This window comes from Rhinolophus sinicus, chromosome 5 (genome assembly GCF_057876585.1).
Source record: "Rhinolophus sinicus isolate RSI-liver-muscle chromosome 5, RSI-T2T, whole genome shotgun sequence".
Taxonomy (NCBI): domain Eukaryota; kingdom Metazoa; phylum Chordata; class Mammalia; order Chiroptera; family Rhinolophidae; genus Rhinolophus; species Rhinolophus sinicus.
The window spans coordinates 31,134,953-31,162,606 of record NC_142505.1 but is presented as its reverse complement, the minus strand read 5'-3'; the positions used below and the strand labels follow the sequence as shown (position 1 = coordinate 31,162,606).

Genomic DNA, 27,654 nt, shown 5'->3' with positions numbered 1-27,654 from the left:
TCAAGCAGTAGTTTGCTGTAATCAGAAGTGTCTGGATGCTGATGGTAACCACTTTGAGCACCTCCTGTCATTGCAGAAGTCAAACGTGACTTGTATTCATCTTTTGTCATCGGTATATATTAATACAGTTTTTTCCTTTCTTAAAATATGTCACATGTTGTTTTGGCACCCTCTATTTACAAGGCAGAGTATGGCAAATGCCACATGAAAGGGGAAAGATAGAAATATGGTTTTGAAGAAAGCCCTGTGCTCATGTAGAAAGCCACAATTTCCAGTTGGTCAAATGAGGAACATCTTCCTGGAGGAAGAGATTGTTATACCCGCCCAAGTTGTCCTTTGAGCATATAAGTAATCAACATGACCAAGCCTTCAAAAACTCAGATGACATAGCCCCATGAGCCTTTCTTTAAAATTTTATAATATTAATTTAAATCCTTTTAAGTGTAGAAATAAGACTGAATCATAGAAATTGTGATTACAGAACAAAATATAAATGTTACACATTTGACAATCTAAAAATCATGTGAAAATAGGAAAGTTGGAAAGGTGTGGGGTGACTGCCAATATACTATGTCCTCATCTTTCATTGTAGAGAGTCAACGTCTAAACATCACTTATGCTCAAATATGTATTACAAATATATCTTAACCTCCTAATTTTTTCATAATCATTCTTTCCTCTTTTAAGAGTGCATACTTATTTTTGTCAAGAAATGCTACAACCTGACATTTACAATTTTTCAGTTTTATTTTTTCTATTAATTCAAATAAAAGTACACAAAATATTTTGATTTGAGAATAGCATGATCTCTTTTTAATCAGAAGCACCACTATTTAGAACTCCATCTGTAAACATGCATAAAAAAGATGCCAGGAATCATGATTACCAAATGTTAATGACAGTTATTTTTAGATGGAGGATGTCAGATGACTTTAAAATTTTCATTCTGCATATTTTCTGCATTTGAATATTTAAAAATCAGTGTGCATCATTTTGTAATAACACTAAACTCATTAACCTTCTAGAAAGAAGAAAAATCTATACCACTGACTGAAAAACTCTAAGACGTAGGCAGATAACGAGCATGGAGGACTCCGTAATGCAAACCGCACATTTGCTGACTTTCCATGGTCAATATTCTATCTCTATTATTGCTTTTGTGACTTCTTGATTACCACATGTCTGACTAAATTTCTCAGTGATATTTATTCCATTTTTTTGTTGCTTCTAATATACTTTACATTCTACGTTGTTTTTCTCCTTTTCCATTGCTCCTCGAGTACTACCAGCTTGCTTTCTTCACTTTCTATTGTCTTGTCAGTTTTTAAGATTCTTTTTAGAGCAGTCATATGGTCCTAATTTTTTTTTTTTTTAAGACTTTGGAGAACTGTTTGCCAGAATTGTTTTACCTTTTTCTTAAGTAGTTCCTCTTCTAATGAGGGTTTACCTGCCCTGTAAACATTCATAAAAGCCCTGTGCTCATGTAGCTTTCCCCTTCTTTTCTTGCAATTTCTATGCATAGCTCTTGATTAGTAATCACCTGATTAACAAAGAAGATTAACATTTTTGATTGTTAATCACCTTTGAATAAGGAAACCTATTTACTGAATAATTAGAATGAGGTGTAGCTGGACTTCGGTCAGTAGCTTCAGTATGGATATGTTGTCTCAAACACTGTCTCATCATGAGCTATTTCTTTTACCTTATGGCCACCTCTCCCTTCAATTTTTGGCATTTAAGAGACTCAGAGAACTCACCCAAAGCCCCACAAGTCACAGTTTCTCTGTGTTGTAATAGTCACCAATTCTTTTCCTGTCTTTGCAGCCTCTGAGGCCTAAGTTTGCTAAGTTGTAGATATTAAAAATGGAATATTCTTCAGTTTCTCATTAGTTCTGCTTCCTCTGCTAACCTGTGTTTCTATTGGTATATTCTCTGATAGTCTCAAAATCTAGTGCCCCTGGACTTTGTGCACCAGTTTTTTAGGACTATGGCAGCTACTTTTAGGAAAAGCTGATCCTGGCTTGAGGTCTGAGGTGGTATGTGTCAGCTCATTAGGGTCCAGATTTTGACATAGGTGGCCAATATTTATTATGTGTGGCTTGAAGTTGTGGTCATTCTTTGCTAATCTATTTTATGTTTCTTTTGTTTTTGGTGAGTTGCACAAACGGGGAATAGTATAACAAAAAAAAAACTCTTGACTTTGCCATCTTTATCTGGAAGTCCCACTTTTACTCCTGAACGACTCTGCTGAATCTGTAACCCAACATGGGGCGGTGTCTCTCAGGAGTTGTGTGGTTTAAATAATACATGGTGATTCTGCATTAGCCTTTAGAGAGACTAGAGCCTCTATAAAATAATAAAGGTACATCTCCCATGCCAGGGTTTCTTGGATAATATTCCTTAAGTTCAAAATACTTTCCTATGGTATTGTAAGTTGGCTATACCCTGTTAGAAGGTGAAATAAATAGCAAATGTACTTCTTTATCTTTAGACACATTAAAAACTGCAGTAGTAAAGTGATTTCTCAGCAATCAAACTCTGCACATTTTAAACATAATCTCTGTTTTTATTTCCATTTTCTCTGCCTTGCGAAGAAGGAGTGTATTCCAAGATACAAAAGCATTTTCTGGATGGAGTATAACAGCTGGTTCTATGAACTTCTGCTCAGCAAATACAATGCATGATAAGTGCAATAGATTAAACGAGTTTTTATTTGTGCTCAATTTAAAAACATTATTTAAATTTTGGGGGCGGGGAATAGAGGAAGTTGGAGAAGGTTAGATCACTAAATAAAGAATGGAAAGAAAATGTTGCACAAGAAGAGACAGGACTAATGTAAAACCCAATGCTGTCATTTAAGTATATTTTATCAAAGTTACCTCTCTTTGTTGGATAAAAAAGATTTTCTTTTATAATATTTGTGCTCTTCCAAGAAGTCAGAACAGAATCGTTCTTTAAAATATTACTTATTGAAAAATTAACAACAAATAGAAAAGACCCTGAAAGGTTCCTTCAGCAAGTGCCCTAACTTCACTCTCAGATATATATTTTTATGCCTTAACATAGAACTACCATATGATCTAGGAATTCGACTTTTGGGTACTTATCCAGAGGAAACAAAAACACTAACTCAAACAGACATATGCACTGCCATGTTTGTTGCAGCAACAGCCAAGGTAAGGAAGCAACCTAAGTGTCCACTGATGGATGAATGGATAAAAAAAAAAAAAAGTGGTATACATACACGGTGGAATATTCTTCAGCCATAAAAAGGTAACGCTTGCCATCTGCAATAATGTGGATGGGCCTTGAGGGTATTACACTAAGTGAGATAAGTCAAAGAAAGACAAATACCATATGATCTCTCTTGTATGTTGAATCTTAAAAAAAAAAAGGAATCATAGATACAGAGAACAGATTGGTGGTTGCCAGAGGTGGGGGGGAGGAGGGTAGGTGAAGGGGTTTACAAGGTACAAACTTCCAGGTATAAAATAAATAAGTCATGGGATGTAATGTACAGCATGGTGACTATAGTTAATAATATTGTATTGTATATTTAAAAGTTGCTAAAAGAGTAAATCTTACAAGTCATAATCACAAGAAAAAAATTTGTAACTATGTGGTGATGGATGTTAACTAGATTTATTGTGGTGATCATTTTACAACACATACACATATCCATTCATTATGATGAACACCTAAAATTAATATAATATTATATGTCAATTATATCTCGATAAAATGTTTTTTAATTGAGCACAAATAAAAATTAGTTTAATATATTGCACTTGTCATGCATTGTGTTTTCTAAGAAGCTCATAGAACCAGCTATTGTACTCCATCAAGAAAATAGTTTTGTTTCTTGAAACACACTCTCCTTTGCAAGGTGGAAAAAATAGAGGTAAGAACAGAGAGAGGACTTATACCAGGACTCACTTTTCTAAGTACGTAGTCGTAAAATTTGGCGAAAGAATGGAGTTTGGGGCTTAACACATCACTGGCAGCCTCAGTTAGCTTAGTGAGTAGGCCAGACTCTGACTGTTCTTCCCCTAGTTGGCTGCATTTTTGTTCTCTCTGCCCAGCTCTTTCTCCCGATTGGTAATTTCCCCCATAGCTAGCGCCTTCCAGCCTCAGCTCCATTTCAGGGGCTTTCCCAAGTCCTGTGCCAGCTCTGTTCTCAGGGACATCCTAGGTTAGTTTCTCCCAGCTACTGAGCGCCAGGAGAACCACCCCACTCACTCCCCACAATCAGCCACTTTCATCACAGTGGGTCTCCTTACTGTCTGTCTCCTGGATCCTGGTGTTCCTGGGGGGCCTGGCCAGCCTCTTCTACCCTGTCAAATGAACAAACAAATGTGACAGTAATTACACAACATTGATACATTTCTTCTTCAGTGTCAGCTTATTTGTTACAGGGAGTTCTATCAACTACAGGGTACTTTGGAATGTGGCATCTACGGGTCATAAATCACATCTCTACGTGGGTGACAAGGAACTATGGGATAAAATACTAATGACATGTTCATTCCCACTGTCTATCTTGTGTTTGGGGTTGAAGTTAGAGTATTTAAATCAAACTATCCCCATTGTATTGCCGCAGAGTGGATAACTGAAGCACGCCACGTATCCAGTATCACTAGTACTGGTTAGGAGTTCTACCTGTGGACTTCTTGTTCTGTTTGGCTAGCCTGTGTAGATTCATGTGAATAAAATCTCACAATACTCATACATCTTCCCAAGGTAGAAAAGGAGGGAATAATTATGAGTCTATAATGAGACTTACATTTACCACTTAATAAAAGTGGCAGGTAACATTTCCTGAAGGTTTATGATGTGGTAGAGTCAGTCAGTGAATTCCTATCATAAACTTCAAAAGTAGGCTATTTGTCATGCTTTGCAGATGAGAAAATCAAGGTTTACAGAAAGTAGACCAAGGTCACAGAAACGGTAAGGGACAGAGCATGAGACAGGACCTAGGCCTGTCCCCAAAGTAAGGTTCTTTCCATCATATCAGACCTGTCCCTTGGTGACTCCAGGTGGGGTCACCAAGGGAACTTCCTCATCCAGAAGATCCAGAGACACACATTCTTCAGATAATCTTTCAAAATTCTGAAAACAAGATTTTATCAAATGATAACATGTGAAATTTTATGAGATTAATCCCAGAAGACTTGCCTTGAGAGAATGGGTTGTATAGACTTACCAGATCTTGTTTTTTTTTTTTTTTTTCATGTACTATAACATCGTTTTAGGGTATGTGTCCTCTGGATCCTGGGAAGGCCAGCAGCTCTTTTGCTAGTTCTTTCTATCAGTTAGCCCTGCATTTTAAGTTAGAGTTTAGATGTTTGCATTCATAAATGATGACCTCAAGGGTACGGCTTAGTGAAGCAAGCCACCCCAAATTCAGAAGAGAATATTTTTTGAGATTAGAGTAGCAGAAGAGGAGTAAAAGATCTTTTTGCACCTAAAAACAGTTTTTCTACATGAAGTATATCCATTCTGATTCCAAATTCTTCATATGCATTTCCTATTCTATCACTGAGAACTTGAGCCTCCCAGTTGTCACCTCATTACAAGTGTACATTCAAATGCCCATATAATTACTTGTCTTCCAGGTTCTCCTTTCAAGCCCTTGGATCCTCCAATGGTATTGTCAAGTCCATGAAATCCCTAAAAACAGAAAATAAAAAGAAAAATAGGTTTTCATTTTAAAGAACACTTCTTCTTGAAAATGTGACTTATGTAAAACACATTTAGTCACCCCCAAAAACGTTGGCAAGAGAAGTCCAACCCAATTGAAAGCAGAAATAGGTTAAGAATGTAAATGGCTTACAAGTGTTTTCTTTTCCTCCCATGCTTTGCATTATCAGAAGGGACTGGAGACCCAACGCGCGCGTGTGTGTGTGTGTGTGTGTGTGTGTGTGTGGTGGTGGTGGGGGTGGGGGTGGGGTAATCTAGAGCTCTCCATAGAAGGCATAACCAAAGAAAGCAAGGGTGACATAACATTTATGACAACTCTTATCCTGTGTCTGGAGGTACCGCTTCTTACTTGAGGGTTGGTAGATTTTATTCTCTCCTTACTCTAGGGAAAAGGCAAATGTTTGTAATAGGTTCTAGCACAAGAACATAAGGACACTGAGCAGTGCTGAGGCCTGTGTCTGCCACCCATTCCCTCTTTCTCCTCTTAGACGCCTAGCTGCCTTTTTCTCCCAAATGCTTTCCTCTACTTTTCTGGGGGAAATCCTGGAATCTTGAGGTTTTCCCAATATTCATACAAATGTTCCAGTAGGAACTCATTGAAAACAGGCACACAGTGTGGGCTATTATCCTTAGCAAGCAGACCTGAAAGCTTTGTATCTTGGATAGTTAGGACCACAAACAGAGCAGTGTCGTCATGATGCTAGGACAATCAATGGAGCCAGTCTAGTCAGTCAATGTTCCAATAAACTGAGAGGGGACAACAATTATCCAGGCCTGCTGAGCGCCAGCTGCTGGGCTGCTTGGCTGACAGCAGCCCAGATTGCCTTCATCAATCAATATGTAATTTGTGATCACCGGCAGGGACATGTCATTGTTCCAGATACTTAGTAAGCTTTTTAAACAAGCAGTTTCTAAACTTACAGAGCTTATAGGCTAACAGAGTGAAAAAGATGGGCTTAGACTTGACTTTATAACTGATATTATTTTTTTCCCCTTCTTCGGCCTCTCCCCACCCCCACTCTGCTTCAAGTCGTTGTTTCTCAGTCTAGTTGTGTAGGACACAGCTCCCTGACCCATGCTTATATTATGAGCCCCCTGGCTGAGGCAGTCGGTCTTCGGTTGGCCACTCACAGCAACTCACGGCAGCTCACGCTGAACTCCAGCTGCCCATGGCAGCCCAGCTCCAAGGAGACCTGTTGTTCACAATCTTAGCTGTAGAAGATGCAGCTCACTGGTCCATGTGGGAATTGAACCGGCGACGTTGGTGTTAGGAGCATGGTGCTCTTAACCACCTGAGCCAACCGGTTGGCACATAACTGATATTAAAACTTACATGAAAAATTATTTCTCTCTCCCATATACTGAAGCCAAAGATTACTTTCTACATTTTCTGTTTTACTCTTAAATTTAAATATTTATCTGTTAAATTCTCCAAGCAGGGCATACCTGAATTATAATATTAGAGAATTAACCTGAATTATAATATTAGAGAATTATATTTTGATGAGAAAGGTGTGTAAAGAAAAGAAAGGTGATGTAAAGTCCAAAATTTTACTCTGCTGGATGTATAAACTTGTTATTGTGGTCCAACTTTGAATTATTTGATGGAAGAGATTACATTTAAAAAAATCGTATCCCAGCACACTCTACAGAATAGAACATCCCAATTTGCACGTGGACCAATTGTCAGTCTGAATGTGATCTGGTCTAGTTTTTCAATTTCTATGCAACTAGACAAAAGAGCACCATCTAACACAAATTTATGATTAAACATGGGCTTCTAATAATATGTTCTAGAATGATGAACTCTGTAGCTCAGACAAATGGTCTACTCCATTTCCCCTCAAATTATATAAGATTTTAAAAAATATATATTTAGATCAAAATGAGGAATTCCAAAGAGCCAAAATAGCTTTCATGTGATTGGAAGTTCTCTCTGAATAAGCATCAATTTTCACGAATTTGTGCTATTTGCATGCATTCCTATCAATAATAAGATCATATTTGTGTTCTATTTGTTCTATTAATCTTGCTGTACCAAATTTTTCCTGAAATAGGAAAAAAACCTACGTAAAAAAGTACAGAGTTGTCTTCAATTTGAGAGGTATATTCTCAAGTGGCTGGGAAGAATTATTATGCATTGTAAAACCATTTTAAAGTTAGTATACCAACAAACAGCACAACACAGAGCTCTACTGGGCTGAATTTTCAGCCATCCTGAAGTCACAGAACATTTTTTTTTAAACAAAAATTATTTTATACTATTCTGATTCTTCAAAGGTATTACAGAACCATACAGACAAGTTAGCAGACAATTAGGGGAAATTCTGATCACAGTGGCAATTTTATAGCAATACCAAGTGGATTTTTAGCCATCATATATAGATGAGTGAAATGTCTTTGTATTTGAACTATTATTTTTTAATTATCCTAATTTGTGAATAGTTTGTTTGTTTTTTAAGTCAGATAGTTTGAAGCTATTTGAAAATGCTCAGGTCACCAGACTATTTTCAGATGTCACTTAGAAAATAATGTTGTCTTCAAGTGCAAATTCTTCTGCTTTTTAGAGTTACCATCAGTGTGTATCTAACATTTTCATTTGTCAATTCATATTGTACCAGATTCTTTCTGTTATCAACCCACAGAGAAGGAGTTATTAAAGACAAAGTCCTGTGAGATTTTCAGTTGCCCCAACTCCTTATCAGCACTTGGTATTGTCAGTTTTTATAATTTTAGCCATTCTGATGGGATAGTACACTGCTCTGGTATATTGCTGGTGAGAATGTAAGTTAGTACAAACTTTTTGCAAACTATATGGCTATAAAGACTTAAGATGAATAGAAGTGTACAAGTTATCATCCAGACATTCTACTCCTAAAGTATAGACCTGACAGAAATGTGTGCAAACGTGCACCCAAAGACACAAATGAGAATGTTCATAGCAGCACTATTTATAACAGCAAAACCCAGGAACAACCCAAATATCTATCAACAGCAGAACGGATAAATAAACCACGGTACATTGACACAATGGGATACTATACAGCAGAGACTGAATGAACTGTTATCCTCCACAACATAAAATGAGTCTCAGAAACAAAGTTGAGCAAAAGAAGCCAGAAACAGAAGAGTGTATTATAAATGATTCACTTACTTCAAGTTCAAGAACAGTGAAACTAATGGTCCTAGGATAGTGATTAACTTAGAGAGGGCTGGTAGTGATTGGAATGGACATGAAAGGAGTTTCTGGATTGCCCTTCTCTATGTCTTTACCAGGGTAGTGAGCACACAAGTGCATTTACATTCATCAAGCTGTATATTTATAATTTGTGTACTTTTCTGATGTATGTTACAGTTCAAAAATAAGTTCTGGAGATGGAATGCACAGCGTAGTGATTATAGACAACACTACTGTATTATATACTTCGAAATAGCCACGAGACTAGATCTTAAATATTCTCATCACAGAAATGAAACTTATGTGCCATGACAGAGGAGGTAGCTGATGCCCCAGATGGTCATCTTATGGCAGTATGTGTGTATGAAATCAACAGCTTGTACACTTTAAACTTATACAAGGTGCTATGTCAGTTACATAGCAATAAAAACGTCTAACCACTTAAAAAACAAACCTCAATCCTAATTCATTAAGGCTTTAGAGGTTTCCTCACATATGGGCATGGTGAGGAAAGCCCTATAGAACTCATGCTCCACTGGACTTGGTAGATTCCCTATGTTGGCGTGGGTCATGCCTTTTTTTGGTGTAGGTGATGCTTACTCAACTGAGTTGCGTCCCTGGGAGAGCAAGCACCTGTGTGGAAATAAAGTGTATGTTCTCTTGGAGAATAGGAAAAAAAGAGATGGCTTTATTTCTTCTATTTTGTCCATATTTTGAGATAGTCAGAGGAAGATAATGAACTAGAGTGGGTGGAATGCCTTCACAGCTCTGAAGCACGAGGACGATTCTGAATGTGTATTCTCAAGGACAAATGATGTGCAAGGGCTTATTATTGTCCATACTCATCCCGCATATCTCGAGGATCCAGCATCAGGGATCTACTTTTCAAAGTTTACAATTGTGCCTGTGATGATTTAAACTCAGTCTTGCTATTGTAGTACCTTAAGGTAGGGGTGTCTCTCCCTATCAGACGTGCTGATGGGAACCGAACCCTGATGTTAGTTCACAGCCCGTGTAGCCCCAGCACTTACAGGGTCTCCTCGCAGCCCTTTTTCTCCAGGGTCACCAAAAATCCCTTTCTTTCCTGGGCTTCCCTAAAATTAATAAAAATCAGAAGAAGGAGAAGACAAGAACTTTTAATAGCATTAATAAAAACAAACAAAGAGCTTATTTTCTCCCTGATTTGAATAATTAAATATTTTTCCCTAAAGTTATTTTTAAACTGGAAAGAGGAACAACCAAAAAATAGTTTCCGGCATCATGTGAATAATTTAAGAGCGACCTCAATTATTTGCCACCGTGGTGAACTCTGTGTTCCAGAGATATTTATCATCTTGTTTAGTTTTTACAACTACTTTATAAACCAGGTGTTGTTTATTGTCTTTCTTTTAATGAGGCAGTTGAGATTCAGAGAAAGTATCCATTTTCCCCCAAGTTGGTTGCATCAGCTAGAGAAAGTGGGTTTCTGACTCACCTGTTCACATTCCAAACACAGGTAAAGTAGATGATGGAAGTATGGCTGATGTTGGTATTTGTTCTAGATGGGTATGAGTGCCATACACCTTCAATGTGCTACCCTGCACCACACACTTGTCAACACACTCTGACTGGTCTTAGTGTGGTAGCTGCTTTTCATTAGGGACCCCAATTCTTCACTCCTTTCTGTATCGATGCTCTTTACCATGTAACTCTGTAGTGCCTACCAATTGTGGTGGGCTAAGATTCTCTACCCCTGAGTTTGGCTGTGACTTGATTTGGCCAACAGAAGGAAATAGAAATGTCACTGTGAGAATCCTAAGCCTAGGCCTCAAGAGGTCTTGAGAGACCTTGTGTGTTTCTACTTCTTCTCATGTATTTCTGCCATGGCCATGAAAAGGTTATAGCCAACATGGTCAGGTTGCTGTCTGGTCCCAGGAGAAGAATTAGAGACATGGGGAACAAAGCCCCCAGCCAACCTATGGACACATGAGCTAAGGTTAGCCAGGCTCAGCCTAGATCAGCTGAACCTCTCAGGCACATAAGAAATACAAGTTTATTGTTGCATGCGATTGAGGTTTCATGACTGCTTGTCACAAAGCAATTTTGTGGCACTATACACCTAGGGTAGCTCTTCTACTCTGTTAATCACATCTTTAATTCCCAGTACAGTTTTTATGTTGTCTATTTATTAAATCCCTACCTGGGATCCTCTATCACCCTTTTCTCCTTTTCCTCCACGAAGACCACTGTCACCCTAAGAAACAGAAGAATAAACTCAAATTCCCATTTTCTTAATGAGAAATAGCTCAGCAATGTCTTTATGACACAAAGAGAAAGCTCTACCTGTACTCCATTTAATCCATCAATTCCGCTTTCTCCAACTTCTCCCTAAAAGACGGATGTGATCAGGATAGAGTGCATTACATTTATTTGGAAAGAAGTCAGACATCAAACAAAAAGTCTAATTTTATGCTCCATATACAGCCTCTTTGTTAGGCTGGCCCTGGGTAGTATCAAAGATTACTGAGTAATAGAAATTTTTAATAAATAATATACATTGCCTGCAATAAAAGACAGAAATCAACAAAATGAAATTCTTGACAATAAATAAAAGGAAGGTCAACAGAAACTTCATTTATATAATCTACTGGTCAATAATCACAAAAGTAAAAATAGCTCTAGAAAGCAGATGGGGGGATAAATGGTTATGTTTGGTACCATACCTCCTCTCCATTTAGTCCCCTGATACCCTGAAAATAGAAAGGACAGTAGTGGTTAGTTTAAGAAAATGGAATAAGTTGGGAAGACTTCACAATGTCTTATGAGACCCTTACCTTAGGACCTTTGGCGCCATCGCATCCCCTAATACCTTGCTCTCCCATTCGTCCATTGGTTCCTCTTTCTCCCTGAGAAAGAGCACATACCCAAATGAAGTTGTTCTATTGTAATCTGGAATCTGTCGTGGACATTTGACAATTGTTATGTTGGGAAAAAATGCGTGGCTTCTCATGGTTTACAATCCAGAAATTGTGCTTAAAGAAACTAAGAATGGAAATCAGAACTACTCTGTTGACAACTTTGCTTTGCTTCGGATCCCACATGGACACTGTCATGGGTGGGGTAGCATCTAAATAAAAGAGACATACGAACAACTGGCAGCTAAGATGTACTCTCAAGATTTCAGGAGATATTCCAGGAACAGATAAGGAAAAATTAGTGAGACAGAGAAGGATGCTCCAGGTATGATCTAAGCAAGAGGCATGATTTCTAGACCAAAATCCATCTCCCTTCTCTCTCTTTCTTAAACAAAATACTGCTCCTGCAGTCCTTATCTTGGTAACCCCACCAGACTGTACGTCTTGTGAGCTGAAAACAAAGATGCCAGCCTCAGTTTCTCTCCCCAAGTGGTCACCCAGTTATGTCCATTCCACCTGCATTTACACGGCCCCAAACTAAAATGAGGACCTCTTTGTCTTGCGCCTACTACTGCAAGACCTCCACCCATAATTCCTGCCTTATCATCCATAATGCTGCCTTGGCATGCTTTCTAAACCCATACCGCCATAATTTTTACTCCTATGCATAACATCATTCAATAACTACCCATCAATTGGAAGACACCATCCAAATCTTCTGCAGGATAGTCAATATTCCCAATAATCTGGGTCTTGCTTGCCACATATATAACCCTCCTCTGTGTCCTAGTTTCCAGTCCTGTTGGCCATGTGCCATTCTGCAGACACACAATTCTCCAACTTACATGCCCTTGAATACACTGTTCTTTCTGTGGTACAATGTTCTTCCCCACAAACTTTGCCTGGAGAAATTTCTATTTCTCCGTCAGATGTTTGTCTAAGCATTACCCCTTATTTGCTGGTTTCCTCTTCCAAGTCCTAACTGTCACCATGGCTGTTACTTGAGGTTATTTGTTCTGCTACACTGTCACACTGCATCCCGTTATACCTCTAGCACAGGCCTTGTGTATAACAGCTGGAACAACTGTTGTCTCATTTGTCTTTCTACTAGTTTGGAAGTTATGTGAGATAGAAACCATATTTTTTCTTTTATTTATTTTTATTTCTAGGGCCTGGCACTGTGCCTAGCACATGGTAAGATGCCTGAATATATATTTGTTAAATGAATAAATGAATGGTTGAGTACATTTGTGAGTGAGGTCTTTGATAAAATCATGTGGTAAATGTTAAGATGTTTAATATATAATTGTTAAATGAATGGATGTATTGATGGAAGGGAGGGGAGGGATGGAGAGAGAGAGGGAAAGAGGGAACGAAGAAAGGCAGGATAGATGGATGGATAGATGGATGGATGCAATCAAAAGTAAGATCCTTGATAAACAATGTGGTGAGTTGGTTTACCTGTGCAAAGGGAATCAGATAGGGCGAAATGGTAGTGGCTTGACTCTTTTGGTGAAGAAGACACCTTTTGCCTTGAGTTCATTGTGCAATGTTTGTGAATGGTGAAAGAGGAGACAGTAGGTTAATAGACCACTAATAATCACTAGAAGCAAAAGCTGATGAGGAACAGGAAAGACCTCTGGTTTTGCACATAAATCCTTAGAATCTTGACTTTTCTTGTGTCTCTGAATTGACACAAATGATTTCATATTGTAGATATGTTATTAGAAATAAATGAAGCGAAAAAAACTTTGACTTACATCAATGCCTTCCTCTCCCAGATAGCCTGCACTGCCTTTAAGACCTGGGGGTCCCTGGAAGTAAAGAAAGGAAGAGTATGTTAGCACTCCACAGCCCCAAAACCAGAGGCACTCAAGCAACATCATACAACTTTACAGTTTTACTTTATTGAGAGAAGGAAGAGTTTGAAAAAATCAGTTCTCTGCCACAACCTACGTTGCATTTATACATATAAAAATAAATGGATTTTTTTAATTAAAGTTTATTGGAGTGACAATTGTTATAGCAAAGTTACATAGGTTTCAGGTGTGCAATTCTGTAATACATCATCTCTATCTCACATAGTGTGTTCCCCACCCAGAGTCAGTTCTCCTTCCATCACCATAGATTTAATCCCTTTTGCCCTCATCGACCACCCCCTTTCCCCCTTCCCCTCTGGTAACCACTAAACTATTGTTTGTGTCTGAGTTTTTTTTCCCTTCATTTAAAATTAAATAAATAAATAAATAAATAAATAAATAAATAAATAAATAAATGGAATTTTGAGAAATATTTCCAGATAACTCGAGGGCGTGTGGGTATGTGAATCGTAATGCTGTCTGTTAAGTTTCTCTGGGTTATATACAGTGCTGGAGTTTTTCCAGACAAATGTTCAAATTAACACAGCTGTATTTGCCCCTGACAGACTAGAATTATCTTTTCATTAAAAAAATGTTTCTTTAGGAATCATAGAAAAAGAGACCACCTGCATTTCTTTCCATTCTTTCTGAGCCCTGTTTTTTAAAAAATTCTACCACTCTTTTTACATGAAGTAGAAGCATTCAGGAAATCATTTTAGTCCAAAAATGTTCTTCAGAGACAGAGTCGTGGTAACTTGGGAGTTACAGTGCTAGCTATACATTATTCAAAAATCAAATGCACCTGTAAACAGCACTCAAATTACTATTAGTATGTTTGTACAGATTTGAACATGTAGTATGTTTTTCCATACAGTATGTTTGTACATATTTGAATATTTTCTAAAGCCCCAAATCATATTTTTATATCAGGATGCATAAACTTCCTTTGGTTAGGAAATATCTGAATCTGTTTTTGGTTCCTGTTTTCATAATTGGTCTGCTTTTGCCTATACATTTGTGATAACATTTTGGTCTGGCTAACGCTGAATGGAACATCTTAACATCTTTTGCTGCATATGATAGAGTAATCTGATCTAGCTTGATTTTCAGCAAACTACACAAAATATTCCCTACTTGATTTAAATGACTCCACAGTCATTAAAAATGAAAATTGAAATGACATTGGTGTTCAGGAGGTTTTCATTATTTAACATGCGAGATGACAAATGGTTTTCTGCTTCATTGTCATCGCTGCGAGAACACTGGATAATCAAGGATCTTGGCAGTTGTTTCTCCTGAGACTTGTATCAAAAGTTTTTAGAAAGTTTCCAATTTAGAATGCCAGGGAAAAGCCTTGATGATCTAATTTGACTTATAAGAGGACAAGTGTAATAAATTGTTACCTCAGAGGCTTCACCAGGCAGTTAAAAATCACCCTTTATTTCTACCTAACCTCATGTCTGAAAGACACATTACATTCAAATTAAGTGAGCCATAAATCTTAAAATCACCTTTTTCCCTGGTGGTCCATGATCTCCCATTGTGCCATCTTCTCCAATGCACTTGCAGAATAAACAGCAGCACGTCTTTTCAGCAACACTGACCTTGGGGGAAGATAGGAAATACATTATATTTGGTGGCATTGCGTCCCAATCACACATACGAGCTCACCAGGGTGATTCAGACTTTGATCAGTTTCAGAAGCCTGTTTACCATCAAAGTGGTGGTGCTCTAGAGAGAATGCACGAGGTGTTCTTTAGCTTCCATCTTTCCTTCTATGGTCTGCATTCTCTAGCATACGAGGAATTGAGAATCAACTCAAAGATGTTTTTTATGTTCTCAAAATGGTATCAGTTTAGTCATGGCCAGCTCACTGCATACTATTAATATGATTTTCCGTTCCCACAACATCCCGGCATTGACCATGGTGTTGGTGATCACCCTGTACAATTCTGTCCCCAATATTTCGTTCAATAAAGTGAATGCATAGTGTTTTCTCTGTTTCCTGTCTTGTGAACTCTTTGTATGCTAGAGGATTTAGACGGTGCCCAGTGTCACACTGCTTAGAACTGAGTCCAATGGTAAACACTTCCAGAGCAGTTCATGTGTGATGGGATTTCAAAAATGCTAATTACATGTTCAACATTTCAGAAGTATTTGCTATAGAGGGTAGGGTCATGAGAATATTCTTCTTTATACCTTGGTCCCCCCAAAATCACATTCTATATTTAAAAATGTGAGTGAATGTCACCCTGGACCTAGTTAGTCATCCCCTGAATAACTGACATATTCTGTTGCATTTTTACAATTAACCCACAAGATTTATTTTAGGAAAATTCTGTTTATAGTAAATGCCATGTTTTGCCTTGATGGGGGAGAATCAATCTTTGTGTTGAGGTGTTTCCCATCAAAATTCTAGTGTGATGAAAAATGAAGATCTTTTGTTACAACCACTTAGTGATTTCCCCTCTTTGTCTTTTATTATATAATGTTGCTTTTCTGACATTAGAAATATTTTTCTAAAAATCTCAGAAAAACCAATAACACTTGAAACATATAAAACTAAATAATAACAACAAAATAGATTCTCTGATTTCATATTAGATATAAATTTTCTTTGGATCACCAAAATCCTACAGCATCAAATTTTTTACTATTAACATTAAAATTAATCTGTCTAAAATTACGATTTTCTTGTAGAGTTGCATTTGTGATACCTAAAAACTGACATGCTTGTTTTGAGGAATAACTTCCTCTCTCTATGAATTACCAATGCAGATTTCAAAAAGTAGTAGACAGAAAAACATAAATTTTTAAAAACAGACACTGTATTTCCATGTAGAAAGGAATTCCAATGAAACTCCCATATTCTTTAAGTAATTGTTTTTACATAATTACTATACTGAACAAACTGCGTTTAAACATTTATCTATATACAAATTCTATAGGTATAAAACAGCAGGAGCTAGCACTTCATTGGAAAGTGTCCCGATGTGCTGATTATAGATTTTATAAATTATAAGTAAATTACAAAGTATTGGCCATTTATTAAGGTGAAAGTAGTACCACATATCTTGGTAACACTTCACCACTCTAGCTTGAATTCCTGTCCATTGCTGAAAGAAATATGATTAAGATACATCTCATGTAGACATTGGGTTCTAAAAATAGATCATAAGGCAAAAATCTTGGTTAGTCAAGACTGTCTTCAAAAATCTTTGATTGCTCAAAGTACCACATAGTAGGTCTATCATTATGTCACTAATTTTTCTTCAGCATTGGAGCAGATTGCTTCCTTTCTAGTTGAACCCTAAAAGTAACTGGCTCTCATTTACAGGCCATGTTGCAGGGAAAATACACATCTCAGCCACTAGAATTATCCTCTACGTGGTGAGCTGTGACACTCAGGATCCACAGGGGATGTGAAAACCGGCTGGCTGAGAAAGCCGCTCATTGACTCACACGTCTCAGACTATCTTTGGTGTTTACATTCCTTGACTATAACTTGAGCAGGATTATGCTTGCTATTTGCTTTTTTCCTTTTTTTCTTTTCTTTTTAGGGCGAGCACACAGACATACTTTGACATATCTCTACTCTACTACATTTCTTTCAAAACACCCTCTTATTTGGGCTGTCCACTAATTCAGAAAGGCCTTTCTTCACTCCCAAATCAATGAACGCAGTTCAAATTTATAAGCATAAATATTAAACCTATATATGAAACCAATAAAAAATTTATACTCACCTGCTTTTCTGAATAACTTACCAGCTGCTTTGACAGTCTGCTCCCAAGATCTCTCATTCCAATAGTGAGCTGGGTCCTATATTCAAATCTTTTCCCAAATTCAATGTAGGGAAGGTCAGCCAGATGGTCATTTGAATCGGTGTTTTCACTCAGAGCAACAGTTATGAGGGCATTCAAGCCTATCCAACAGAGTTTATCATTCTCCAGGTGAAGTGAGTCTGGTTATTTTAATCTTTTTGCATATGTATCTAAATTTTTATTCTTGGAAAACAGTTGCAAGAGGAACACTCATTTTATTGTGCGCTTACCCCAACCACGCTACATAAAACTGACAAGTGACAAGACTAATCATAAAACAAAAGGAATTACATTTTTCAAAACTAATTAAGTTGGAGACAGGGTAAATTATAACAGTGAGAGAATGAGTTAAAAAAGGGTTCACAGAGCATGCTGAAGTACGGAGGAAGCCATATGTCAAGAAAGTAAGTGTTCTAAATTTTTGCCACTCAAAGGGGCTTCCTTGGAACAGTAGTGCAAGCATCACCTTGCAGTTTATCAGAAATACAGAATCTCAGGCCCCATCCCACACCTAAGGAATCAGAATCTGTACTTTAATAAAATCCCTATGAGAGTTGCATGCACATTAACGTTTGAGAAGCACAGCCCTAAATAACCTCATAAGGGATAGAGAATCCAGTTGGAATTGTAGGTAGCAAAATGCCGTAAAAGACCTCTTGTCAGGCAATTAGAAATAAATGACACATCATCATCTAGAGCTGTGGCTCATAGGCTTTGGGATTTTATAGACCAGAATATTTCAAAGATAACTTCTAAGGACTAACAGAGGGTTGGCTTCTTTTGCAAAGTAAGAATGTTAAAATATTGATAGCAATAAACCTGGCAATTGTTATAGTGGCAGTAACCATAGCACAACTGTGCTCTCATTTATTAATAGTTACTATGTGCCTAGAGGTCGGTTAAGTGCCTTACATGAATTACCATATTTGTAAGATACAGATACAACTGTATAGGTAGGTACAATTATAGGTTTATTTTACAGACAAGCAAACTGAGTCTTGGAGAAGTTAAATGACTGGCTCAATTTTTTTTTTAATTTTTTTTTAGGTTTTTACCCAGACAGCCCAATTCCAAAGCCTAGACTCAAAAGACATTTTAATAACAAAAGTGTACTAAGGACATAACCAGAGAGTTAAGAGCAGTCCTAAAACTGAATAAATTTAGCTTTATGAAAACCTGACTCCACTGGCCTAAGTTGTCTCATTTTTTTTATGGATGGGTGAAAAACTCTTTGGATGGGACATGGAAACCGATGGACTAGAATAGATAAAGAACTGTTCCAGGACTTGACTGAGAGTTAAGAATGCTCCTTATATAAGTTTGCATATGATTTTGAATGAAATGAAAGGCAGATAAGGAGGGGAATGAAGAGAATAAAGTTTCAAGGACACACTGGGAAAGTTCAAGTTCTAGGGGAGGAAAACAGAGTGGTTGGCTGCTGTGGAATAAAGGAAGAAACACCCAAGAAAAGGGTGCCAACTAGTCCTGGTTTGCCTAGAATTTCCTAGTTTTCATGCTGAGAGTCTCTGACTTGTTTCAAGCAAACAAGAACAGCTTGTCACTCTTCCAAAACAGAGAATTAAGGGGAATAAATGGATGGTGAGGTGACCTGGGATAGGCAATAAGGAACGCTGAGTTCATCAACTAGAGTTAAATGATCAAGAGAAGGCATGCTAGCGGATCTATTTATAAGGGGGAAAACACCTCACATTTGATTATTGGTTCTAGGAAATGTAAAACTTGTAAGAGTATGAGAACCATGGAGTTGTTGATTTGCAGGAAATGTGCATATAACTATTATTTGTAACTGCTTTTCTCAGGATGGAGGCTCCAATCCTGCTTCTTTCAGACTCATCCAATAGACAAGTCATATGATCTTAAATACAGTGTCTTCAATTCCCAAAAACGAATTCAGGAGAAAAGATTTCAAAAATTGGGGGCGGGGGGGAATAATCACTGAGTAGATTTTAGAGTATTAGATCTTTAAAAATTAAGAAATAAATTCAAACCCCAATCTGCATACACTAGTTATACAGCCACACCCACCATTTCTCCTGGTCTCTTCTAATTCCGTGGTGAGGGTACAGTTTACACATGTAAACTACAGCAGTTTACATGGCGTCACATTAGGGAGGCTTTCCTAGGTCACTAGATTATAGTGCTTAGTTAGCATCAACTGAAGTCACGTGTTTGCGTACGGGAAGCCCGAGCTGGAGGTTCTTCTTGTTCACACTGACGGCCATTTGACACTTTTCAAAGAACATTGTGGGCATCATCTCTTTATCTCTCCCCAAAGAGTCTCAATTTCTGAGGATATTAAAATCTAGCTTCTGAAGTTGAAATTCATTTACTAGTTTTTCCTTGAGAGTTGAAAGAAAGAAGATTGGTCTTAGAAATCTAGGTTTTCCAAGAGAAACTCCCTGGAGAATACTCTGATGTTGTCTGTCAGAGATACATCTTTTCCTCACAAAAGAAAAGCTGAAATTAAAAAACAAAGAAAACCATAAACTGCACCTCATGGTGCCATGTTGAGGGAAGGGTCCAACTCTTTGAACTCTACCTGCTGCGTAGGGGTGACACAGAGAGTAACCTTCCAGGTGAGGTGGCTCTCATTGACAAAGGGCTATTGACCAAAGGCTATTCCTCAGTGAAGGGGGACCTGTGAGCTGTTAGCAGCCAACACGCACCGCAGCTGGAAGATGTGGGAGCCTGGCTGGAAGGGGGAGTCTGGGTGGGGCACAATAGCATCCACATATAGGAAAGTTTTTCTATTTATAGTCAAACCATGTGGATGCATTTTTCTTCTTGGATCCATATTTTAGTAAGAACCAACAGTAAGTCAGACGGGGCATTGGTTCTTGAAGCCAAAACCTTGGTGCCAAAGCTTTAAAAATTCATAAACACCATGGTTGGTTCATCTGTGGTCTGAAGGAAGGAACTGATTCAAAAGCCCCAAAACTGAGTGAACTTCTCCAACAATGCTTGCAACTCTGGAAACTTTTTAAGAGTTTAGAAGAAAATAATCCAACTCTCCCATTTTTTGGTCAAGCAGAAATACACGGTTCACTTCTGCGGATACTGAAGCAGCAGCAATATTAGATAATGTGAGGCAAGGAGCACTCCCAGGAAAGCTTATGGAGAAGATATATAGTAATAGGAGAGAAGTAGGACTTTGTATTCAGTATTGTTTCATATACATAGGGCATGAAGAAAAAAGTAGAGGCAAAAAAATGTTCTCAGAGCTCATTTGCTCTGTCAAGCGCATACAGAGTGGAAAGGGTGAGAAATTCAGGGTTATCTGAGTGCCTGCACATTTAAGAGCTAGAATTGAGATCTGATATTATAAAATTAATAAACACCCCTTTCCCACTCTTCCCTCATGCTCAATACCTTCTTTTCTAAGTTCATCCGATTTTTGTTCAAGTTTTTCAATATCATCATCCAATCCATCTGAGAATAAGAGAACCACCTAGGAAAGTATTCCAAAAAGAAAAGTGAGTAAAAAGGAGATCATTGCAACCACAGACCAACAAATAAAATGAAACCAAGTTACCTTTCCACGAGTAGCCGATTTATTCTGAAAGGCATCCCACAGGGAACGCAAGGAGTTTGCATTGAGAAGAGATGGTCCTTTAACTGTTATGTTCTTCAAGCTGTTCAGTATGTCATCACTGTAGATCTCAAATTTGGGAAAGTATTGTTCCATGGCATTGGTCACTTGAAAAGCTACACTAACCTGAGTCTCTGTGCCCACCTCACAGCTAACCCCACCGAGGGAGCTGATGGCACGTAAGGTGTCTTGAAGGTAGGTTTCCATCCCAGAATGACCATCAAGCAAAGTCTGCCCATTCTGCTGAGTTGAGATGTCAAATCCTACCACAATGTCCACAAAACAATCTAGGGTTCAAGAGAAAAAAAAACATAACCTTATTAGATCAACAAATCCATTTATTTGACTTGGATGCTATATCTGAATCAAGTTACCAAGTTGGAAAATAGAAAAGAGCACGAGGAAACAATGGCAGAAGCTCAGAGTCATTCTTTCATGACCTGTAAAAGTATATAGTTTTTTTTTTTTAGCTAGTATAAAATCTAGATGATTCTATAACAATTAAAGTTCTGAAATTTTTTATTGTGCCCATTGAAAAAGCTATGCCGGCATTTAAATATCTCAAGTATATTGTGGAAATGTTGATAGACTAAAATAGGAAATTCATATCCCGTGACTCATCAATTGAGGTCATTCAACAAACATGAAATTATAAGATAATTATGAAAACATTTGCATAGAGAAAGTCATTGAGAAAAAAATAAATCACAAAGAGCTTGTCTAAAGGAATGATTGTGTTGATTTATCTTTCTAAAAATAATCTGATTCCTCTTTTTGTCTTCTAACACCCACTCCGAAAAGAAAAAATAAAAGGACAAATAAATACTCCAAGTGATCCTTTGAGATCTTGCTTTAAGTCCTACAAGTGAAGAAACTGGGCACCAAATTCCCCATATTTAACTATGCCAAAGATGATAATGCCTTCAAAGCCCAGGCCCTCAAGAAACCAAAGCCAATGCCACTTTGGGGTTCAAGAAATACTTACAGAGGTATTGCATTTAAAATGTGTTGCTTTTATCTTTCTCAACTCCAGGAACATTTAAGCACTGGAGAAACTAGAAGGGGCTTGATATTTTAAGCTGAGCCTCCTAAAGGGAAGACAATTAGAGAATCAAGTCATATGACCTATACACTCTTCTTTCAAGGATAAAAACTTCAAACCTTTTCCAGCAAATTCAACAGCTTGCTTGGTAAGTGAGGGGAGAGGAGTGTATCTTTTTAATTTGCTTTCTTTAGATAAGCAATTTTTCAGATATTGGTTGTATGGACAAAAGCCTGCTCCCACTACGTCCCAACACACTGGACAGTGGAGCATTTGTAAGTCTTTGAAAACAAAATGTCAGTTTCAATTCTTAAAACAAGGGCCAGTAACTTGATTTATTTTCAGTGAGAAAATAGTCAGGTGAGGGAAAATGAAAGACTTATTTGATAATCAATTTTCACCACGACATTTGAAATAAATCAATATGTGATTTTAAAAAATCTGAAAAGTGGGTTTTCTTATTTTACGATACTTACTTTATTGGAAAATGTCTGTCTCAATATTCAGAAAGTGAGAGGAAGAAAAAGGAACTAGTCAGAAGCAAACATCAGAATATGTCCTTTCTAAAATTCCTCTTGAATCTATATCCTTTCATTTCTATCTTGAGATTGAAAATTTCACTCTTGGATGAACATTGTTTTAACCCCTGAACAGAAAACCATTCAGTAACCAAAATATGTGACTGCCTTCAAGGAAAACAGCCTCTTGTGAAAAAACCAAACATTCACAGAAATGACGAAATGTCATTGAGCATCCCCTATAAAAACTGAGTATTTTAACTTTTGGTCTAGATTACAGAAAGTATAAACTCTACTAAACACGTTCCTTGTTTTTCTTCAGCTAATTCAAATTGACAAATAATTCCATAATAATATGATTAAAGGAACAAAACCTGCAGAGCAAGCCCAGAGTTAGCAGCTCTGTGTTCAAATACAATTAGAGAAATTAGACCAAACTGCTCAAGTGGACTCTTATATGTAATGGCTTTGCAAACTTTACAGAGACATCTGCCCTCAACGTAGGAGCTTTCAAAGTTAATTAAGAGGCAGGGATAGTCTTGGAAGTGAGCTAGAGAAAAGGCTGAAATAGGATTTCCAAAGAGAAATAATGAAGGATTAAATTAGGATAGTACTGTTCCCCCAAAATAAGACCTACCCCGAAAATAAGCCCCAGTTATGATCTCAGCCAGACAGTTGCGTTCAGTACATTACGACGAAGTTCCAGAAGATGACATGACTATATTTGAATAAATGTAGATTGTTGTACATGGAAAAATAAGACATTCCCTGAAAATAAGCTCTAATGGAGCAAAAATGAAAAGACTGGGTCTTATTTTTACGGAGAAACAGTGGGAGTTAGAATCAAATAGGGGCAATAAAAGCAAGGGAAATTAAGGTAATCCGCAGGCTTGGCTGTAGAGGGGATGCAAAGGAGAAGGAACACTAGTGTCCTGAGTGTTTGACTAGTCCTGGCAAACAGCAGTGTGGAAGTCTGGAGGAGGGCAGGTGTTTGAGCAGGACGGCACAAAGACTAGTGCTACTCATGTACTGGTCACGACTTTGTTACTGCTAAATAACCTGGCACATCTCTTAACCAATCCAGGCATTAATTTTCTTATCTGTAAAAATAGATTATATATTTCAAAATAAAAATACAAAGAACAGAAAAGAAGGGATTGGAGTGACAGTTACAGGCTTCTGGTTCCCTGCCAAACTCAAAAGCTGATTTTAATTGTCTGACTTACAAAGAAGAGTTGCTTATGGCAGATTCTTAGTATTAAAAATGCTGTCAAGAAGGTAGGGTAGATTAGAAGAGAGATTCTTGAGAAAATACTTTAAAGGGGGAAGTCGGGCTGTTGGCAGTTATTAGCTAGAAGAGAAATTTGTTTGGAGCCTTTGAAAGAAGGGGTATCTCAGAGGAAAAAAAAAAAGAATGATGCAGAAAACTGTAAAAGACCTAGTTTATATACCTCTCAGATTTGTTTGTATGCCACTCCCATTCCCAACACGCACTCCCAAGGACTTAGACATTTGTTCAATGGAGAGCCTCAGCTGCCACCACAATCTGGCCTCCCAACACTGGTGGAGGGGGGCAGATTTTGACATGGCTTCCCTCATGCTCACTGCAGTAGGGCCACAAGATTCTGGTGCCCATGTCCAGCCCAACTGAACTCATGGCAGTTCTGGATCCTTCTACCACTTCCAGCCACAGATATAATGCACTATGGGTTCTGTACTTGGTTTCTCCAAAGGGCTTGGAAACACAACACAGCAGGGTGGGAGAGTTAACCCTCCATGGGGCAAATTCTGACCCATGAGAGGCAGTAGATGGGAAGGAACTGGCAGATGAATCCCTCCTATATTCCCGATGGACTGGTCTTTGCAGTGGATCTGTATGGCTTCCTTGGTGATGTTCTGCATGACCAACACGCCAGTTATGCTTTCTCAAGAAGCTGCAGCTAGTTTGGTAACATACATCTTGTATTTACTTTCCTTCCTTTATCATTTCCCTTCCACTCAGGCTTCCCTGAGATTGTATTCCCTGTAAATATTAGCAAATAAAGTATTAGCATCTAAACTTTAGTTAGAGCTCTGTTTCTAGACACCGCAGTAAAGACAGGAACATACAGAGATCCTTGTCAAGAAAAGTTGGAAATGACCATCTATTTTTTTCCTTGTATCTCCCAAGTTCCTTGAATCAAATCCCGAGGATGTCTCTTACCTCATCCTAATCAGACTGCCCTTTTACTTAATCTCCCTTTTGACCCATTTGTCCACGATGAGCAAAAGATGAGAGATACTCTTGATTCTTTTGCTACCTACTGTGTTTCCCCGAAAATAAGACCGGGTCTTATATTAATTTTTTCTCCAAAAGACACATTAGGGCTTATATTCGGGGGATGTCATCCTGAAAAGTCACACTGGGGCTTATCTTATTTTCTGGTTAGGTCTTATTTTGGGGGAAACACGGTAATTATGTCTCCATGCCAAAAAAGGCAGGACTTGCATATTCTGAGAACTGTCTGGTCTCCTCCAGGTGTTCAGAATAGCCAGACTCAAAGAAAAATCAGGAAAATAAGCATGGATGAAGGTCTAACAACCAAACAGACTTTGTAGTTGCTTGCGGGAATTGGGTATATGTTAACCCATTCAATTTGAATATGGTTCTGAAATGTTACTGAAATATTAAAGTTCCTAAACAAAGGAACTCTTGGTATATTGTCCTTCTGTGAACTAATAATCTCATCACTCCATATATTTGCATTTATAAGGTCATTTCTATCAACCTTTAGCAATAGTCTCACTGACCATGACCACTTGCTTCCCATTCATCTCACCTATCCTTATGAAACATAGACTAAGTAGAAAAGCTCCTAATATTCACGCCGCAGAAGAGGAAACTGTGACGTAGCGCAGTTCGCCCAAGGTTTCAGTAATTAATGTGGACCTGACACTTGGAATTCCAATCCAGGCTTGTCTGGAGTCCATATGCTGAACTACCTAATTCCACCACTTCCTGTGTAGCCAGGGCTGACAGGTCAGGTAGGTTACTATTTCTGCTACTACATGGTGATGTTGGAAGTGACAGTTTAGCAGCCAGTGGTTTCCCTTAGGGAGCAGCAGCTTGTGGAAACAATTTTAAGACACAAATCCATGATGTCTTAATAAGTTGCAGATAGAAATTGGTGAAGCACAACATTTAGACGCTATTTCTTTATCACATCAACATCAGACACTCTAGACGACAACTATATCAAGAAAACAGGCAGCTTAATTTAACAACAAAAAAAATGGGTTGGCGTCAGACACACCTAAGTTTCAAAATTTGCTTAGTCTGTTACTTCCTGTATGATCTGGACTAAGTTACCAACATTCCTTTGAGCCTCAGTTTCCTTACTGATAAATGGGAATAAAAATACAAACCATACAGGGTTGGGGGGAAATTTAACAAAATGATGCATTTAAAGTGCTTAGAGCACCAGGCTTGACCCTTCATAGACGCTCAAGAAATATTGATCCTTAGTCACTTCCCTCCTATCTCCATGCAGCTGACCTTCCTTTCACATATATTAAATCATAGTGTACAACCAAAGAAACAGAGATGATTTTACTTTACAAATGAGAAAACTGAGAAGAGATAGTGATGTCTCCAAAGTAATGCATATTTTAATAAGAAGCAAAGCTAGATGTTCAGGCTGAAGTGTGGTTTGCTTTGAGCCACATCAAGCTACGGTCTGATTTCCTTGAGTTAGGAGTTTATAGTGTAAGAAGAACTGGCATCCTCTAATATATGTGCATGTGCCTTTGAAGCTTTATCAGTGTTCATTCCAGCCTCATCAATCCTCAGCCCACAGCTTGGCTACGAAGGGCTCACATTCTTGCTTGCTGCAGTAATGACTTTAAGTTTATCTTAACATGGAGTCCTTTCTCTCTCTCTCTCTCTCTCTCTCTCTCTCTCTCTCTCTCTCTCTCTCTATCTATCTCTCTGCTTTCCTTTTCCTTCCTTCCTTCCTTCCTTCCTTCCTTTTTATATTCATGACTATTTCCTTTAAAAATCACCCATTCACTACTTGGAACATATAATCCTAGTTTTGACTTCACACATGGTTTTCTTTTGCTCTGTCAAGTAGAGACCACATGGTTCCAAAATAATTTTCTGCTTAATAATTGGAAATGGGTATTTTGTGTGAAACAGGAAATTAATGTGTGAGGTCTGGCTGCCACCAGACACATTCCAAAATATGGAAAGATCATGAAGCAGAATTTACAAAAACAATTGTCCCTGATCAATTATCGGACTCTAAAGCTTCAGCTTACACACTAGGTCTTATAAAAAAGGTTTGAACTTGGAGCTTAGAAGGACATTTTTGGAGAGAGCTGCTGTGTGCTTTCCCACCACATGCATACATATACATACATACAAGGAAAAGAGGTAATTTTCTCTTTAAGTGAAGAGAGAGGAGATTTAAGATATAACTAGAGATGACACAAGCCTAGAAAGTCTAAAGAATGAGGCACAAGATGGCATGCTGCTTACTCTCTCTGCAAAGAAGAGGTGGCCATGCTAGGCTGCTGTAACTTCCAGTGTTTATCAGGGAAATTGATATGTTATTGTTTCCCATGAAGCTGCTATGGCCACGTATAAGAAAGAGCTGTTGTGGGCTCCTTTGATTTCCTGTCCAAGAAGGCTACCTGGAGGGGCAAAGAGATGGCAGCGGAATAAAGCTGCAGGCATCAAGATGCCCTGAGGCTGGGGAAGGCATAAGGCGATGTCTCGAATTGAGACATGCTTATCTTCCTCAAGGGAACTACAATGGAAAGATCCCCTGACAAATGTGCTGTGGTAGGGGTGGAAGTGATGGGAGGGAGGCAGGATGGGAAATCTTTCAAGGACTCAGAAATGGACCCAACTTTAGACATGGGCTATCGTCAGAGAAAACCAATTCCTGACAAGTGCCATCAAGTAATAACTTTCCTGTACCTCTTTAGCTCTTCTGCATTGCCCAGCCCATTCTGGAGAGGCCAGAAACAATGGTTAGTTAGCAAG

At 38.1% G+C, this 27,654-nt stretch overlaps 1 protein-coding gene across 1 annotated transcript in view; it reads right to left on the bottom strand.

Moving 5' to 3' along the window:
* The window catches only part of COL6A6 (collagen type VI alpha 6 chain), a 127,348-nt gene that overhangs the window by 44,929 nt on the left and 54,765 nt on the right, over positions 1-27,654 (bottom strand). The window contains 12 exon segments of the mRNA XM_019725970.3: positions 4,281-4,334; positions 5,605-5,670; positions 9,910-9,972; positions 11,058-11,111; positions 11,201-11,245; positions 11,581-11,607; positions 11,692-11,763; positions 13,533-13,586; positions 15,143-15,235; positions 17,399-17,556; positions 20,846-20,924; positions 21,009-21,352. Of these exon segments, the coding sequence (XP_019581529.3) occupies positions 4,281-4,334; positions 5,605-5,670; positions 9,910-9,972; positions 11,058-11,111; positions 11,201-11,245; positions 11,581-11,607; positions 11,692-11,763; positions 13,533-13,586; positions 15,143-15,235; positions 17,399-17,556; positions 20,846-20,924; positions 21,009-21,352 (1,109 nt within the window).